Source organism: Ochotona princeps, chromosome 8 (assembly GCF_030435755.1).
Source record: "Ochotona princeps isolate mOchPri1 chromosome 8, mOchPri1.hap1, whole genome shotgun sequence".
NCBI lineage: Eukaryota > Metazoa > Chordata > Mammalia > Lagomorpha > Ochotonidae > Ochotona > Ochotona princeps.
The window spans coordinates 16,529,286-16,542,070 of NC_080839.1; the positions used below are offsets into that span (position 1 = coordinate 16,529,286).

At 55.5% G+C, this 12,785-nt stretch overlaps 1 protein-coding gene across 2 annotated transcripts in view; it reads right to left on the reverse strand.

Moving 5' to 3' along the window:
- Positions 1 to 2,132: 2,132 nt before the first annotated feature.
- Positions 2,133 to 12,785, reverse strand: part of ATOH8 (atonal bHLH transcription factor 8) — a 28,224-nt gene continuing 17,571 nt past the window's right edge. The window contains exons 3-4 of one of the 2 annotated variants that reach the window (XM_058667673.1): positions 6,379 to 6,492; positions 2,133 to 2,886 (exon numbers count right to left, since the gene is read on the reverse strand). In XM_058667673.1, the coding sequence (XP_058523656.1) occupies positions 2,881 to 2,886; positions 6,379 to 6,492 (120 nt within the window). In that variant the 3' untranslated portion in view covers positions 2,133 to 2,880. The remainder of the gene's footprint in view (positions 2,887 to 6,378; positions 6,493 to 12,785) is intronic. The other variant, XM_058667674.1, reaches the window with a different exon arrangement.

Here is a 12,785-nt window from a genome sequence, read left to right on the forward strand (position 1 = left end):
GAACCCAGAAGGATGCAAGGGGAGCCCCTGAGGCTGGTTCTGTGACCTCAAGCCCCTGGCCAGCCTCCTGGCAGCTCCATGTTGTCACAGAGGCTGCTTGCACAGCTGCAGAGGGACCTTCCTTCACTCTCCTTGTCTGGGGAGGCAGCACATGGTAGTGCTTGGGCCCCTGCCACCCCTGCAGGGGACACAGATGGGAGTTCCTGGTTCCTGACTTTGACCTCAGATCTGGTTATTGCAGCCGTCTGGAGGTAAACTAGCAAATAGATCTCTCTCTCTCTCTCTTTACCTCTGTCACTCTGCATTTTAAATAAATTTTAAAAAAACCCCTTGATAACAACATTCAAGCACGACCTTGGGAGACTGCAGTGTCCTACCAGGACTGAATACCTGTACACAGAAAACTTTGACCCCTGTGCTTGGAAAACTTGTATTCATCCTTCAAGATCCAACTCCGTGGCCCCTATCCCAAGAGAGTCCGGGGAGCATTTGCTTGCTCTTCCCTAAAGCTCCTGAAGGCATCGCAGTCATCTGAGGGTGTCAGAATCTGTGGGTTCCTCTCCCCACACAGAACCACACAGGCCACGGGACCTGCCTGTCTCTGCTTAGCTGGGCTCAGAGGGAACAGCAGCTGCTTGGCAAAGATGAGGTGGTGTGTGCAGAGGGCAGGGGAGGGAGGCGAGGCTCTGGCTGATTTCTGCCGCAGCAGCAGGATGGGGGACCCCACCTTCTTGTCACACAGAGGGGCCTTGTAGGTCAGTAGTTTCAATGTATGTCTCTTGCTCTCCCAGCAAGCCCTGCCAGGGTTCCTGGGGGGGCTCTGAGGGTGACTGAGTGGTGCTGTTGGTGCACCTGGGTGAGTCCCAGGGAACCTTAGTTCCAAGGACCTGTGCCCAGTCAGAGAATTAAAGTCGGCCCACGCACTGTGGTCCCTGGCAGAGGGTGCTGCAACAGGAGGCCACGATGCACGGTCAGCCCCACCTGCAGATGCTCCTGGCACACCAAGGAGCAGAGAGGAGACCGCAACATGGATAAACCAATGAATGCGCCACACCATGTGGCTGCAGCCTCTGCCCCATCTCCCTGCCTCATTTGCCTCACCTGCCCTGACCATCCTTTCTGATTTCTTACTCAGTGTCTCCAGCCCACAGAGGTAAAGCAATGTGACAAGGCCCCATAGTGCCCCAGGGCTGGGGCCAAGCATGATGCAGGAAGCATGTAAGAGAGGACTGGGACAGCAGCCATTGTGGCTCGGGCCTGGGCTCTGCTGTGCACTGCTCCTGTCTCCTCAGGGTGGGCTCAATTTCCTCATCTGTCAAATGGCAAGAATAACTCCTGTCTCCATCTTGCAAGCTGTGGCTTAGACTGCAGTGCTAAGAGGAAAGGGCTCTGTAGCCAGTGCAGGCTGAGGCCAGGGTGGGGACGCCCTCCACCACCCCTCTTATCTGTCACAAATACACACACATAGCCACATATTCACAGCCACACACACTTAGCCACACAATCACACATTCAGTTACCACGCACTGACAGTAACACACTCAGTTACACATAGCCTCAGCCACAGAGCTGCACAACCATGCACACACAGCCACACTCACACACACATACACATACACATACACAGAGCCACACACATTCAGTTAGAACACAATGACATTAACACACACATACTCAGCCAATCACACAATCACGTTCATACAGCAACACACACAGAACCATACACTCACACTCAATTACACACACTACTCCCGGCATGGCTCTGAGCATCACAGGTGCCCACTTGACAACTGGCCCATGCCCGGGTCACCCACAGAACCCACTCAACCCAAGCCAGACATTGTGTTACCTGTTGGGACTTTTACTTCAATTTGAAGCAGATGGTGGAGCATAGATGTGAACAGCTTTGGCTTTTCGAGCACAAGGAAGCAGCCAGCCTTGGCTTTGAACTTGCTTCCTCCCCCTATTCTCCACCCCCACCCTGGCCCATCCCCCTGGTCCCATCCTCCCTCTGCCAGGCCTGTACAACCAGTAATGGACGGCAGGCCTCCAAACAGGGCATTACTCCAACTGCCAGGCCCTCTAAGGGGTGGAAGGGCTAGGCAGCCCTGCAGTGGGGAAGCCCCGGGAAGGGCAAGTCCCTCGGGGCAGGGATGGGGCAGTGATGACCATGTAGCTTTTCTTCCCTATGTCCTTTCTTTAGGGAATGCTTGAGCCTAGGTCCAGGGAGCACTAGCAATCAGGGTCAGAGGCCTGGGCAGCCAGCAGGAGGGAAGAAAGAGGGCAGGGAGCCCAGCCCCACTCCTGCCCCTTCCAGGCACCTCCAGCAACCCTCCATAGCTCCTTCAGAGGTTCATCTTGTCCCCTTCGCCAGAGGGGAAGGTGCTGCCCATGGTTGCCAAGGTCCCCCACCACCCTCGCCATGAGTTCTTGTGGAACCGCTGACCCGTCTTTGGCTTGAAATGGGCAGCAGCAGGTGGGACAGAGCCAGCGCTGTGGTTTCCCGCTTGGACTCAACACCCGTTCTGTCCTGGGTTTTTGTGGAATCTTTGGCAATGGACCTCTGCCTCCAGACAGTGTAGCCCTTGGGCCCTGAGCAAGAACACGGCCGACCTCTCCCTGCCGTGCCAGGCACAGGCACAAAGTGCCAAGTCATTGTGGAAGAGCTTGGGTGATGCAGGCAGTTATAGGGAGATGGGGTGGGTGTGAGCCGGCTTCAGTCTGGCCCTGAGAGGCAGCAGGTACACTGGGCATCTGGCAGCTTCTCGGAGTAAGATGACAATGGCAGTGGTGGTGGCACTGGACAAGAGAGGTCGGGTTTGGCGGGCTCAGCGTCCCCAGAAAGAGGCCCACGGAGGCGTCCTCGGGCACCCAGGCTGGTCATTCCTGAAAGAAATTGGCAGTCAGCAGAAGCAGTCCCCGCTCCCCATCCAGATGCCTGCACAGGCGCTGGCTCCCACAGCACTGCCTCACAATCCCTGGCACCCATACGGGCACCCCCTGTGCACCTGCAATGCAGCAGCTGGGGGTGCAGGGCCCAGACTACCACTCTCCCTACCTCTGCTGTTTCTGTTGGCGTAGAGAAGCAAACAGGACCACAGGAAGTAGAGGGACCCCGGTGCTGTCACTACAGTCCCCAGGGTTACCTGATGCCTCTGAGGGCTGCCAGAGCCAAGCCCACCTCCACCCTGGGCTGCTACAGCTCCTCTGCAGACTGGGGGCCCGTCCCTTCCTCCTACCACTGGAATGGACATGGCCTATGGCTCCTTGCCCCCTCTACTGTTGAGACAAAAGTGCTAAACCAGAGGCTGACTCCAGCTGCAGTCCATCCACTGGCTGGCTGGGTGACCATTTCACGACCCTGGACCGCAGTGTTCCCATCTGATAAATGGCACAGCTGGAGAAGCCCACCCACTTTCTTTCTCAGAGGTAAGAATGAAGTCTGGCTCTGAGACACGGAGAACTGAGAAACATGGTACTATCTGGACAAGCTGGGTAAGGGGGCCTGACAGAAGCAGGGGTGTGTGTGTTGAGGGGGTGGGCCCTGGAATCTCTGAGAACCCAAGGTAGGAGGAAGCACAGAGAACTGTCAGGCTTGACCATTTTTAAGTTCCAGGTGGCCCTGCACTTGGTGTTGTTCTGGAAAAAAAACTGACAGGAGGGTAGGCTGGGCTACCCGGGGATGGCTGTGTGGGCTGCTGGTCAGGAGGCTGTGAGAGGGCTGCAGGCTCACCCTGAGGCTGCAGTAGCCCCTCAGCTCGGTATAGCATGGCCCGAACGTGACCCTCGCAATCCTCCCTCTCGGCCGATTCTTGCCACCCCACTCAAAACAGCTAAATGCCTATTCAAGTAAAACATGTGCCGGGCACCTCCAACGAGCTCCCTGTGGCACAGGAAAGCCACCCCAGACTCCAAGAAAGAAAGTGTGGGATGTTGGCAGCGGCAGGACCTGAATCCAGAACAGCAGCGTTGATCCTACCACCCAGGGGCTGCTCTGGCTGTAGGAGGCTTAGTGAGCTGGGCCACAGCCAAACCACAAGGTTGGAGGGCCTGGTAAACCACAGACCAGGGATGGTAGGGAGGAGAGCGGTGGGGAGCCTCACAGGGCAAGGCTGCAAGCAGTAGGGCAGGCAAGGGCTGGGGTGAAGGGGGCGGGAGGGAGGCAGTCTTCTCCAGTGCATAGAGTAGCGGTTAAGGAGGGAAGAGTGAGAGGCGGGTGGGGCACGCTGATGTGGTAAGTCCCAGAGCTCCCCTGCGCAAGGCTGGCCCCAGCAGGAATCTGCTTTTCGTTACTGAGTCTGAGGAAGAGGATTAAGAAGCGGAAAGGAAACCCGTGGGGATGGCACTGGGGCTGTGGCCCGGGAGCTGATTTACTGCCCGCGTCATCCCAGTGCGGGCGGCTAGCCGGCCAGACCTAGAGATCTAGCGTGTTCAGCCCTGCCTGCCTGTGGTGTGGGGAGGGCCCAGCTCTCATTCCCTGCTGTGGCAATGGTCAGTGCCCACGGGAGGGGCCAGGGAGAAGGCCGTGGGTGTCTTTCTCACCAAAGCCTGACCTACAGGATTCTTGAGCCCATCCCATCCCTGGGGTCTACACTGGACCCGAATTCCCATCATCTGTGGTGGCCATCTAAGCCAACAGGGCATGATGGGAAGGACACCAGGAGGCCTGCAGAGTACGGGTTGTGGGGGGAGGAGTCCAGCCACGTGACCTCAGGTGACCCCTTTACCTTTATGTACTGTGAGAGGGGCATAGGAAAATTAGCATGCCCCCAAGGGTGCTTGGCAGACCACCGCCAGGAGTGTGGGAAGCACTATCTTGGAAAGGCACTTTGCATATTAGCCTTTCCAATGAAGGATTCTGAAAAGTTCTGCAAGGTCAAGGCCCTTGCAAGTCTTCAGAGAAAGAGAGGGAGAGAGAATGTGTGTGTGTGTTGTAAAACTGCACTTTGGAGAGACAGAGAGAGTGAGAGTGAGAGAGAGAGAGAGAGAGAATGTGTGTGTGTGTGTGTTGTAACTGCACTTTCCAATTGTTCATTCCCTCCCTCTGGGAGAGGAGGGTCTATTTGAGGCTTCAATGGGGCTACTGCAGAGGTCCTGAGCAGGGGCCCAGGGAAGGCAGCTAAGAACTAACAGCACTTAGCAACAGCAACCTGTGGCCCTGCCCTCCAGGTACCTGCCAGTGACAGCACTGGGCCGGTGCAGGGAGCCACCACCGCTGTTTGCTTGCCTGCTTGCCTGCCTGCCTGCCCAGCAGCGCAGCCTCCAGGCATCCCAACCCTGAAGACCCAATGGAAGAAGCTGACTGACTGGTCCAGCCTAGTTCAGCTGTCTCTCCCTACACCAAACAGTCATCAGCCATGGCTAAGGGATGGGAGACAAGCCTGCCAATGATACCCTTTCCTAAGTGGTGTGTGTATGTGTAAGCAAGCACTCCCCACTGTGACGTGACACTGTCCCACAGCTCCCTTCTTTGCACAGCATCTTGCAGCCATCCAACCTCCAGGGCACCTCTGTTGCTACGGCCCCACAGCCCTCACCACAGGAGCTGTCCTCCAAACAGGGTCCAATGCTACTCTAGAGGAAGTGGCCTTTGGCATGAGCCCTCCCGATCCTGTGGAAGCAGTCAATGCAGTGAGCTGCCTGAGTTCATGGCCATGAGACATTATCCTGCCCTCGGTCCACTCGCTTGCTGTCATGGTGCCCGAGTACAGGGCTGGGATCTGCTTGGTTCACTGCCAGGGACACCGGTGCCAGCACAGCACCCAACCTACCTACGTTACTACCCAGGCTGGGGATGATTTCCAGACAAGGGGATTTCCCTTCCTGTAGCGTTTATACCCTATGGAATATAGTGAGCCCTGGCATCAAACCTCTGTAGAACCGTCAGGGGAATTGTGGGCAACTGTTGTGAGCTTTGGAACAGCCTCTTGCCTTCTGTTTTTGCTCACTTCCAGTTTCTCATTATTTCTGATCCTCCCTCTTCTCCCCTCTCCCCGGATTCTTGACCTTGTCTCCGGCTTTCAGGGTGCTGTGCTTTCTGGGTACCACAGTGGAGTCAAGTTTACCATTCTGGCAACGTTGGCAAAATCATTTTATCTTCCTTCTCAGTTAGCTTGCCTTTCCAAGTCACATCACTCTGCGATGCTCAACTTACCTCCTCACCCATTTTGTCACCACTTTCAAATGATACATTTGCCTATAGTTAAGCAATTTGGATACCAAATTGGGGGGAAAAAATCTCCAATGGCTTGACATCCTGAAAGCTGCTCTTTTTAAATTGGTCTGCTCTAAAAAGGAGGAATCATATCAACTGTTACTTTAAAAGTAAAATAGAGGGTCTGGCGGAATAGCCAAACTGGCTCATCCTCTTGCACGCACCGGCATCCCAAATGGGCACAGGTCCGTGTCTTGGCTGCTCCACTTCTGATCCTGCTTCCTGCTTACGGCCTGGGAAAGCAGTGGAGGATGGCCCAAAGTCTTGGGCCCCTGCACCTGTGTGGGAGACCCAGCATAAGCTCCTGGCTTATTTGAACATCCTGTCTTGGATCTGCCGCCACTTCCTGCTTCCCCTTTCCCACAGCTCACGAAATTCACAACTTTCCGGTTATCCACCAATGAGACGTAACCTCATGGCCTCTCACCTGAGAATCCCATCCCCCAATCTCTCTTGGGCCCTTCCCCCTAGTTCCCATCCACCTACCTGTGGCTCAGATAATTTCAGTCACCAGTCCTTGGGGCCAGCCCACAGCCCCTCCTCTCAACCAATTTCCCGTGCCCTCACACCTTCCAGGCTCACCGGGATTATATAGGATGAACTTCCACGTGTGCCCTCTCTCTCTCCTCTCTCCCCCTTCCCTTCTCTGCCCTCCTTCTTCTCTGCCCTTCCCTTTTTACCTGGCTCTCCCCGTCCACCATCTTGCCCCCTTCCCCTGCCCTGGCAGTCCCCCATCCTGCCAGCATGGCAGGAAACGTGTCCGTTCTCGTTTTCTCCCCCTCCCTCTCCCGCTCCCGTTCCTAAAAGGACCTCCCAAAGCACCTCGCTGAGACTGGGATTTTGGCTATTTTGGCTCGTGGTAAACTAATTGTGAAAAGAGGGCTTGGCTGCAGGAAATTTTCTGCACATAAGAACATTAGGAACTTTAAGTGACTGTAAGAACTGTAAGAACTTTAAGTGCACTTTAAAACCTAACCGTGGGGCAGCCAGGACACGAACCAGCGTGGCCCCACTGCTGCATGTAAGGCAAGGACTTTAGCCACTAGGTTACTGTGCCAGGCCCTGTGCTAATCTTTTTAAAATCATGTAGATAGTGTTAATTATAGAGAAAGGTGGGAATACAGAGAGGACAGAAGAAAAACAATGACTTTTTTCATCTCTTCACCAAGAGAAAACCCTGATAACATTTGGATGATTGCTTCTGCATATCCCAGCGGGCTTCAACAAGTGTATGGAAATGAGCATTATCCTTGAGTTCCACTTTCCCACGAACTTGCCGAAGCCCCCTCCAGCTACTTTAGCGCTCAAGAAAGCACCTGGAGTATGGCACACAGGCTGCGCAGTGCAGTGCAAACACCACTGTCAGCTGGGGCTTTAACCCGCAGGCCCACTCATCTCATGTGACAGATCTGTTTTCACAGCCTCTCCGAGGGCCAGGCTTTGCAAGAGGTTATTTTAGGTACAAGCACAGGCCTAGGCTGCTAGCCTCCAAGCTTCCCAGGGAACTGGAAGCAGGTAGGGGCCAGTCTGCCCGCAGCGCCGCCTGCCCCGCCTGGCCTCGGGCGCCATGGGTGACAGGCAGGAAATTTATGAGCAGCTGGAGTTGGCTGCTGGTTGCTGAGGGCGGGAACATGGTGTGAATCAAGGATCACACTGTGTCCAGGCCGGGAGGGCCGTGGGAGGTTCCCAGCCTTGAAGAGTTTCAAAGCCATGGCCAAGATCTGCAGGGAACCATTAGCATCTGCAAGGGTAGGGGTGAGGGGTGGGGTGCAGAAAAAGTCACTTCTGCTAAGATTGATTGACTCACTACTACAAGGTGCCAGCTTTGAGACAGGCACCGGGAGTTGGAAGTTTGGCCCAGGGAGAGAGAAACTGGGCATGTTGCTGACATGGGTCAAGGCCATGCATTCAGCCCAGTCCTTTTCTGTGCTTTTCAATGCCACTGGCCAGAGAAGACCAGACTGCCCTGGGATGGAGGGTTCCCAGAGGCCTCAGCTTCCCAGGCCAGCAAACACCCTCCCCAATTTGGTGAGAACAAGATATGGTCAAACCTCAGTCAGTGGGTGACACACAGAACTCTCCAGTTGGGAGCAGCTGGTCTCTTCCTGTGCTGAGATGCCAGAGGTAGGGTTGAGAGCCAGGTGCTCTGGGCAAGCATTCCTACATTGCCCAAGGTCCCTGTACCCTCTGGCAGGACATGCCAGGCCAAGACAAGTCCCAACCCTAGCCCTACCCACCAGCCCTCACTACGAGTTGCAGGATCCTCACCTCCCCCCACGTCCCCGTCTCCAGTTCCTCTGAATTTCCAGGCACTTTATCTTGACTCTTCCTACAGCCCCAGCATGCTGTGAACTCCTGTGGGCTTGAGTACCCAAACCATTCACCCACTCTACCAGCTCCCATGGGTGTCTCCCTTGGTGTCCTGGTCCTCCCACAGCCTGACAACAGAAGCAAGCGCATGCGCACTCCATGCTGCCCGTGCGTGTGTCGGGGGAAGCTGGGCGCAGGCACCTGGCCATAACTTTCTCTGCACACCCTGGGAGGGGCCACCCACTGCTCCCATCTTGCAGATCGCCAGGTCAGAATATGGCAGAGCAAGGTAGACCTCTCAATCCCAAGAGCCAATTGTGTCCCCCTCACTGGCAAACCAAGCCGGAGGGTGCCCAAGGCCCCCATCCAGGTGCCGCCTCCTTGGTTCTGAAACATCCCAGCCTCCCACTCCTGCAGCCGAAGGGAAGGTGGCCGGGGTGGGAGTCCAGAGCCACAGTCTGTGGGCATGGCCACAGCTACGGCGTGCTACCACCATCTGGAGCTGCAGACCGTGCCGCCAGCCTCCTGTCTGTTTCTCTCTCTCTGGGCTCTGAGTCTCTGTGCCAACTGTTCTTTGGCTTCTGTTTTGTTTGTCTCTCCTCATCTGTCAGTTTATCTTTCTTGGCCCCCACCCCACCCCACCCACAGTTCAGGGCCCTGGAGGGGACAAGCTGGCCCCGAGTGAGGCCTGGGACACAGCTGCTGCAGCTGCCCATCTGCTTCCCATCCTGGGAGGCTGGCTGGCCATCCCCACTGAATTTGCACATGGCTCTGCCAGACCCAGCAGCTCCCACGGCCCATGACCTTAGTCCAGGCTGTAAGGGAGTCACCGGCTGGACAGACAGTGGCTCAGCCGGGCCGGAGGAAGCTCTGGCTCTTGTACCCTCCCAGAGGGTCCTGACATGGGACCCTCCCAGACACACACACACACACACACCTCCAGCCCCAGCACCAAGAACCCCAGCAGGCCTGTCTTCTTGCATCATTCCTCTGCATCTGTCCTCCCACAAAGGGACAGCAGGGGGTGGCCAGGCAGCGCCAGGTCAGTCAATGCCAACATGCTGGCCTTTGCAGCCTCTGCAAAGACCCCAGTGAGATGACAAGGAGGGGAGCTAAGTTGTGCATAGCTGAGGACCAGGGTGGGGGTGGTGGCACATACAGGGTGGCTGACAGAGGCCACCAGCTTTGCAGACAGCACACATAAACAAATTTCAGCAAAAAACAGTGTATATGTCATGCAAATAAAATTTTAAGACCAGAAAAACATGTCCCTTTTCTATCATCCCCCAACTCCTCCCCTCCCCTAGCTACGTTCTGGATCCAGCAGGGGACATCGGGACCTCTACTAGCTTGTCCACAGTGGTAAGACCATCTAGTTGCACAAGGGAGAGGCTGGGAATGGGGAGAGACCAGATTCTTATTCATGCATGTGTGCAGCTGCACACACACACAGGTACACGCACACAGACACACACAGAGGTCTCCACTCACATGTTCACTGGCAACACGACGCAGTGGTCAACCATGGCAGGAAGGGCATCTGACAGCCTCTGTTGAAATCCTGACTTTCCGTTTTACCAGCCGTGGGACCTGAAGCGAATTGCCTAAACCTTTCTGTGTCTTAGCCTCTTCCTATGAACTTATAACATCAGGTGTACTGCATGCGCTTGTCAGGAAGGGTCAAGACCATAAAGCCACGTACTCGGTGTGTCTGCTCATGACACGTCAGCCCATCGCAAACCCCAGGACACAAACGGCGTCTCCCGATCGCCAGGGCCTCCCTCGCTATGGGCACGAAGGAGCTGCCCATCAGCAATCTATGGCAGACACAGACAACAAGTGCATTCTCTCCCACTTCCGATCCTCCATTATTTCAGGAAATGTGTACTGGGACCAGGCCAGGCTCCATTCAAGACTTGGTGGAATCCCATAGGAAACGCGCAGCCCGGCTGCCCAGCTGCGCAGCACCCACGCCCTCAGGGCAGCAGCCCCACACAGCCACAGACAAGGAAGCCTCAGGCTTCCGGGCGCTCTAACAGCCTGCAGCAGCCTGCTCCGCATCACTGAGGCAGTCCCTGTCTTCTCAGTTGTTCCAGGATGTACTTCAGCTTCCTCCTAGCAACTCAAGGTCAAGTCCAGCAGTCCACCAGGACTCCAAGGTCCCAGCCTTCTCCACCCGCTCCAGGCGCCTGTGGATCTCTGGCTTTGTTCTTTATTATGTCTGTTTCTTTGCCATAACCAGGCAGCTGATGGTGAATTGGATGCCCATTTCTTCTCCTGCCTGAGAGCTAGCCCAGCCTCATGAGGGTGACCAGAAGGTCTGGCACTCTAAGACAGCAGAGCATCAGCGCTGTGCACAATGGATACAGGCTAACTGCAATGGGCTCCTCTGAAGGCTGCCAGCTGCCTTCCAGTACCCTCTTCCCACCAGACAGGCACTCTCCATCTGCATCCAGTGGTGACAACTGGGCTAGCTCACGGAAGCAGGGCTCTGACAAGCAGCTAAGGCTCTGGGCAGCCCTGTGACCAGAAAACCGCCCTCCCCAGCCCCATCACCACCATCCACCACCACCAGGTGGCTGAGATGAGCCATGTGGCCATTGACCCTGCTGCCCCTAGCTCACAGGTTTTCCTATTTTTGTCACATTTAAGGTAAAGGAAGTGTGAGCAGGGTTGACCCCCACTAGTGAGAAAAACAATGCTATCCCAGCATGATTCCCTACCCTGGATGTAGCTTGAGCTGTAGTGGTCAGTGCTATGGCAGCCTCTGTGCAGCCATGAGGCAGAGACCCAAGGAGTCGCTGGCTGCCTTTCTCCAGCCTTCAAAACTATAACATAGTTTAAACTGCTGCTTTGAGCAACTTTCACAAACTGAAACAAAAAGCTTATCCTTGTCTCAATAGAACAGGAAAATATCTAACCCCAGGGGAGCCAGAGGACCTTTCCCTGGCCAGGTTCCCTTTCTGGAGCCCTTGGCTTGAGTATGGTAATTTCAGCCCTCCTGCGTGAACAGAAGTGGAAGGCCTGGTACGTCATCATCCCGGGGGCCCGCTAATATGGGAGGCAGACATGAAAAGTCTCACAAGAGTCCAGCAAGAAGCAGGCACAAAACCAGCACCATGCAATGCGGTCTGACAGATGTCGTATCACATCATGCAATCCATCACATTACGTCCCACCTAAAAATATAATGTAGTGCCACGTCACGACGGCTCATCTATCACACAGGGAGGATAGCACAGTCTCGGATTTTATGTCGTGCTTTGCGGTTCATCACATGACGCCGTCCTGAATTAGAGTGTGCACTCCCTCCTCTAAGGGCAAAGGGCAGGGTGGCGGTGGTGGTGGCTGAGCCATGGGCTAGGGGTCAAGAAGGAGGCGAGCCTTGGTCCAGAACGAGCATGAGTTTGCCAGACAGATGGGCCGAAGGGCACTCCAGGCAGAAGGAAGGCATGAGTGCATAGGCCAAAAATAGTTCCTGGGAGCCCAGAGCTCTGCACTGCTGGAGAGTAATCTGGGACATGGGAGTGACAGACTGGGGCCAGGTCACCTGATGGGGGAGACGGTCAGGTGGCCTGCTAGTCTGACCTCATCTGCTGGCTACGGGAAGCCCCTGGGGGTTCCTGAGCAGGGGCTGCTGTGAGGGCAGGCAGAGCAGGAGAGTGCCCGGTAAGGGGTGAAGACGACAGGGACAGGCCCCAGGCAGCCACCAGTTCTGGGCAGCAAAACAGGACAGGCTTGAAGGATGGACTAGTGGGGTCGGTGCAGTGGCATATCAGGCTAATTCTCCACCTGCATCCCATATGAGCACTGATTTGAGTCCTGGCTGTTTAATTTTGATCCAGTTCCCAATTTGTGGCCTGGGAAAACAGCAGAGGATGACCCAAATCCTTAGGACTCTGCACCCACATGGGAGACCTGGAAGAGGTTCCTAACTCCCAGCTTCAGATCAGCTCATCTCTGGCTGTTGTAGCCATTTATTTGGGTAGTGAACCAGCAAAAGGAGGGACTAGCTCCCTGCCTGGCAATCTGGAGCATTTATCCTGGGAGCTCAAGAAAGACAATAGTTTCCCCGCAGGCGTAAGAGCAGCAAAAGCAGGAAGGGGGTGACCTCTCCCTGGCCAGATGGTGGTCCCGGGACCTGCTGCCCTCCCCATCCCACATTTTTCACTGTGCAAGGTACAAAGACTGAGTGCTAGGCAGAGCTGTCCTCTCTTTGCCCGTCCCCTTGTGCCCTAGCATTCCCAGGGGGTACTAGGCC